The sequence below is a fragment of the Anarrhichthys ocellatus genome, unplaced genomic scaffold (assembly GCF_004355925.1).
Source record: "Anarrhichthys ocellatus isolate YVR2014 unplaced genomic scaffold, GSC_Weel_1.0 scaffold976, whole genome shotgun sequence".
Taxonomy (NCBI): Eukaryota; Metazoa; Chordata; class Actinopteri; order Perciformes; family Anarhichadidae; genus Anarrhichthys; species Anarrhichthys ocellatus.
Genome location: NW_022280950.1, coordinates 9,862 through 15,467, shown reverse-complemented (window position 1 = coordinate 15,467; position 5,606 = coordinate 9,862). Strand labels below are relative to the sequence as shown.

General features: G+C 42.5%; 1 protein-coding gene across 1 annotated transcript; it reads left to right on the top strand.

The window, feature by feature from the left end:
* The first annotated feature begins 6 nt into the window (after positions 1-6).
* Positions 7-4,253, top strand: LOC116377168 (glutamate receptor 1-like). The gene is made up of 2 exons (XM_031838739.1): positions 7-2,028; positions 3,931-4,253. The coding sequence occupies exons 1-2, from the start codon at positions 1,843-1,845 to the stop codon at positions 4,144-4,146; spliced, it is 402 nt and encodes a 133-aa protein (XP_031694599.1). The 5' UTR covers positions 7-1,842; the 3' UTR covers positions 4,147-4,253.
* The last annotated feature ends 1,353 nt before the right edge of the window (positions 4,254-5,606 follow it).

Below are 5,606 nucleotides of genomic sequence, written 5' to 3'. Positions count from 1 at the left end.
GTGGTGTAAAGGTTCCACCCTTAACCCCGTATGAGAGGTTCTATAGTTGTGTAAAGGTTCCACCCTTAACAACATATGAGAGGTTCTATAGTGGTGTAAAGGTTCCACCATTAACCCCGTATGAGAGGTTCTATAGTGGTGTAAAGGTTCCACCCCTTTCCGCCCATTCTTTCAACAATCATTGAAGAATGCTTTATTTTTAAAAAAGGGTTCTTTGGACTGAAATCGAGCTGTTAATGCTACAAAAAAAACTTAAAAACAACTTTCTTAAAAAGAGGCTCTTCAGAAGTAAATAGTTTTAGAACCTCAGCTCTTTAGGAAGAACCCGTTTGGAACCCTTATTGTAAGAGTGCATACTCAAAATAAGAGTTTGAGATTTAGTTACGCTTTAAAAACAAAACAGTGTTCCTCTGTTATTTTAAATAACTTGACTTCAGTCTGACTTTAAGTGTCTTTTACTATAATTTGACGGAAGCTGATTGGCTGAGAGTTAACGCGACAGTGTGGAGAGGAAAGCTCTCTGATAGGCTCACCCCAACATCACAACACTTCCTGTTGAAGAGAGGCCCCGCCCACTCTGAGTGCTGTTTCCTCCTGTTCGGTTTTTGTTTTTTTTGGAACAGGCTGCATGCCATTGGATGTCAGAGCTAAGCCACGCCCACCAAAACAAGAGATGCATGTGACAGAAAAACAACCATTTATGTCATAGAAACAAGAGCTCAACAACCAATCAAATCCCTTTTTAAGGAGGATTTGTTCTTCTTTACAGATTGAGTCAGAATTTATGTAGAAATGTGAACTTTAAGAGAAATCATTTACATAAACGATCAGTCGTTAGAGACTCTTTCTTTGTTTGCATTTCTCTGCATGATGCTGCATGTGACGGATGAATACATATGGATTATTATCAAAGGCTGTGGTGTGAGGCAATAGAAAAGGTGTTACTGTCAGAAATGGAGATGAAAGGGGTGCTGGGGGATTCCCAAGAGACAAATCCTATATGCTGGATACTACATTTCCCACAATGCAACTGCATCTTTCATAGAGTTGCGAAGCGGATTATAACGAATTTACTAGTTGACATAGAACCTCAAGACTCACTGAATAATCAATACAAGTTTATGTTCTGATCACCAGTTTTTAAGAATTTGTTTCTCAGAATGGCCGTAAGTTTAACAACAGCTCTAAATACTACTTTTACCCATGAGCCTCTGCAACCGCTTCTATGTCACAATACTTTCCAATACAACAGTTTATTCATTTATTTCAACATTATAATCTTTAGCAGCAAACGCAACCACATTAGAAGCTCTCTGATTGGACGTTCCCTGCCCAGATGCACCTTGGGAGCTTTCTTTGTTTTGTTTACACAAGCTTGTACACTTTTGACTTTTCATTAAAGAACCAGATTTTCAATAACAGTTTTTCATGCCGGTCAAAGCCAAAGAAAGTTGTGTAACATTGTTCATGAGAAAACTCTGTTGAGACGAGATGAGAGCAGCAGACGGGAATAATACAGATGAAGAGAGGAAGTTACAGACGTGAAGCATGAGAGGTATGTAGGATAAGAGTCAATGAAGAAAAGAAACAGTACAGAAGCAACTTCAGACAGAAGGTCAGCAGGTTAAAGGTGTAGAGCAAACGGATGACAGGATGAAGTAACGGTATTTAGACACAGAATAGGATGCAGAAATCACTCACACGTCAACATGATGTAGTCAACTAGATATGATAGACATGGTTCATCTTACAGCCTCTTCATCACAGCCTTTGAAAGATAACAGGTGTCTCGTTAGTTAGAAAAGATTATATTATGATTCTTATTCTAACAGTAGTGATGTCATGATATATCTGCACCACGATTGGTTGTCCCCGACCCCTCTGCGCCGACAGGACAAGACGAGCGCGCTCAGTCTGAGCAACGTGGCCGGAGTGTTCTACATCCTGATCGGAGGGCTGGGGCTCGCCATGCTCGTGGCTCTGGTCGAGTTCTGCTACAAGTCCCGGATCGAGTCCCGAAGAATGAAGGTGGGTCTGGTCTATTCACATCTTAACTGACCTCTCGGTAAGTCCCGCCCCCTCTGACGCAGACTGTTCAATCACAGCGTGGCATTGCTCTCTGTACTGGTTTCTGGTTTAGTGGATCACAGTGATACCTGGAGAGGCTGAAGGTTGAAAGAACTATAGCAGAGTACGTTAGCACAGCAGTCACTAGCGTTAGCACGTCTATGCGACGCTAGCTACTATAGGTATACGGAATGTTTAGTGGTTGTAACAGGTGATGTGTTGTTCACTTTTACACTTCAGCTTCTATCTTTATATTTCTAACCTGTTTACATCCTGAAAGAAATATACATGACGTAAAATACACTATATGCTTATATACACATGTATATATATATATTAGTGCTGGGCAACGATTCAAATTTTTAATCGCGATTAATCTCATTGTTATGGCAAAGTTCAATAATGAATTCAAAAGTAGTGTATTGTGCACTTTTATTTTGAAAGTGCTGCTCTATGAACTAAAGGTGAATAACATTGTGTGTAAACACTTTAAACACATCAGGTTGTTGTCAGCAGCAGTGTTCTCTTCACACAGCAGCAGTTCTATCTCTTCACTATCTGTGCTCAGTGTGTGACTGTGTGTGAAACGTTCCACTGCTGTGCAACAGGAACAACATGTTCCACACGTTCCATCTACATGTGTGTGTTGTGTCTTCATGACAGTCAGAGCATGTGATGCAGCTCTACTCTTCATCACTATGATGCTATAACTCAGAGGTGATGATGATGATTCGCTCGCTACCGATCCGTGCCGTTTCAATGCGTTTGCCATGAATGTCAGCATATAGGTGCACTAACATGTAAGTGTCTGATGAGTTGACCACGGAGATCTGAGTGTCTGCTGACTTTACCGCAGCGATGTCCAGTAGTCTCCATTCCTCCACCGCTGCCAGTGAGCAACGGACTTTCAAAATAAAAACATGCGTTAACGCGCTATAAAATAATTGGATCGGGAGCGAGCGAAGGACTTTGAAAGTTAGCGGAACAATTAACGTGAGACAACATCCGGTTTCTTCAGACGAACATCCGGTTTTCAGAATAAGATGCCAACAAAGTATGAATTATAATCACATTAAGTATAAAACATGCTGCATCTCCTGAGTTAAAGGGAAAATACACCTAAATTGTGGGTAAAGTGTCTTTATTCTTTGATCGCTGGGTAACCATCATCACCTCTGAGTTACAGCATCATAGTGATGAAGAGTAGAGCTGGGTCACCTTCATCACCTCTGAGTTACAGCATCATAGTGATGAAGAGTAGAGCTGGGTCACCTTCATCACCTCTGAGTTACAGCATCGTAGTGATGAAGAGTAGAGCTGCATCACATGCTCTGACTGTCATGAAGACACAACACACACATGTAGATGGAACGTGTGGAACATGTTGTTCCTGTTGCACAGCAGTGGAACGTTTCACACACAGTCACACACTGAGCACAGATAGTGAAGAGATAGAACTGCTGCTGTGTGAAGAGAACACTGCTGCTAACAACAGCCTGATGTGTTTAAAGTGTTTACACACAATGTTATTCACCTTTAGTTCATAGAGCAGCACTTTCAAAATAAAAGAGAGCAATACACTACTTTTGAATTCATTATTGAACTTTGCCATAACAGTGAGATTAATCGCGATTAAAAATTTGAATCGTTGCCCAGCACTAGTTTATATACACATATATGGATATATATGTGTATATCAACACATATATATTCAGTATATGTTTAAATACACACTCTCTCTCTTCAACACAGTTCTCATAAAGTAGTGATAATAATCATTTGTGTTGATCTGTGTCTAGTTTATGAACCACTTCTGGTGAACGATGTGTCTTTGAATTTCTTTCCCCTTTCTCTCTTCTGCAGGAGCTCATCGATGCCGCCATGACGAGCACCGGAGGAGGAGGAGGCGTGGCGGGCGGTTATGGAGGAGGAGGAGGAGGAGGAGGAGGAGGAGGAGCTTCGGGGCTCGGAGGAGAGAACGTACGAGTTGTGACCAACGACTTCCCGAAATCCGGAGCTCAAGGTTTACCCTGCATGAGCAAAGCTTCCGGCCTGGGACTCTCCTCCACAGGCATGTGATCAAAACCAAGACTCCTGATTGGACGGGACGCTCCTGCCTGTCTGTCTGCCTGCTTACCTGTCTGTCTGTTGCAGAGGGTAAGAAATAAAGGGGGGAAAGAAAAAGATGGAGGGGGTTGGGAGGAAGAGGAGAGAGGAGAAATGGAGGAAAGGTAAAAGAGAGTAGTGGAGGAAGTAAGGAAAGGGAGGACAAAAAGAACTTTAGAGAAGAAGAGAAAGAAAAGATGGACAGAAGTTCAGGCAGGCAGAAGGAGGAGTGTTCATGTGAACAGAACTCTGATGAACAGAGAGCACTTGAACACAACACAAGCTCCAAGATGAGCGACGGGGCTGAAAGAACTTTCAACTTTTTCTACTGAACGCCTCCTCCTCTTCTTCTTCTTCTTCTTCTGCAATAACACGACGAGAGGAGGGACTCGTTTTTCTAATCGATGCACCTGCTCTTCTCCTTCTTCCTCTTCTTCATCTGTTCCTCACCCCTGACCCTTCCCTCCTCCTCTTCCTCTATGATCAAAATCTTCTTCACTTTCACACGTGTGAGAGTTGAGAGGTGAGAAGAGTTCCAGCATGTAAACCTTTGAAACACGGACAAACACGCGTGTTGTACAGATACTATTCAGGGGAACATGTGATCAGCGAGCTGCCTCCACATTAATAATAATAACAATAAGACAGCTTGATGTCGACCTGTAGGGCTGATTGTTTATTCTTCAGTAGTTGTGACTCTTTAAAGGCGTCGTTGAGAGTTCCAGTAACACGTTGAGTGAAGTACGGTGGCCCTGAGAGCTCATCTCCACCGTCTGCACACAGGAACAGGAAACAACCGAGGCTGTTTCTAGGGGACGCTCAATAGTGACGCACACTCAAGTTGACTTCCTGTCCGGCGATCGTCATAATGAGACGTTCTTCATGTTCAACGTCACGGCCATGACCAGCTGTAGTTAGTAACAACCAGCAGGACTCTGGTAGCATGACGCTAACGTGTCCTTAGCTCTTCCTCGAGGTTGAGAACACGCTCGCTCGAGCAGCTAGTTTCTGTAACTCGGCTCGTGACGTCACAAATAGTCTGCTGATGATAACACGATTTACATTTCTGAAGATTTTACAAAAAAACGTTTGTTTTTAAATTCTTTAGAAACAGGAAGTGTTAAAACTCTTCATGAGAGTGAATCAGCTAAATGAGATAGTTTACAGGATGTTCAGCGTCTGTGTCTTTATAAAACACTTCATACTTCTGTCCTTACGGGGTTAGTATGAAGACAACAGAGTAGTTTATGAATATGAGATATGAGTTTACACATTATTACACTCTTCATTTAATTCATTCATGACTTCCCTGAAAGAAGTCTTTACATCTTCACATGAGAGGAGGCAGAGCAGCTCCTCCTGCGTCTGGAACAAACCGAGGTCACGTGTTCCCCGACATCTCTCCGGGTTCTTCTCCTCACTGCTTCATGTCG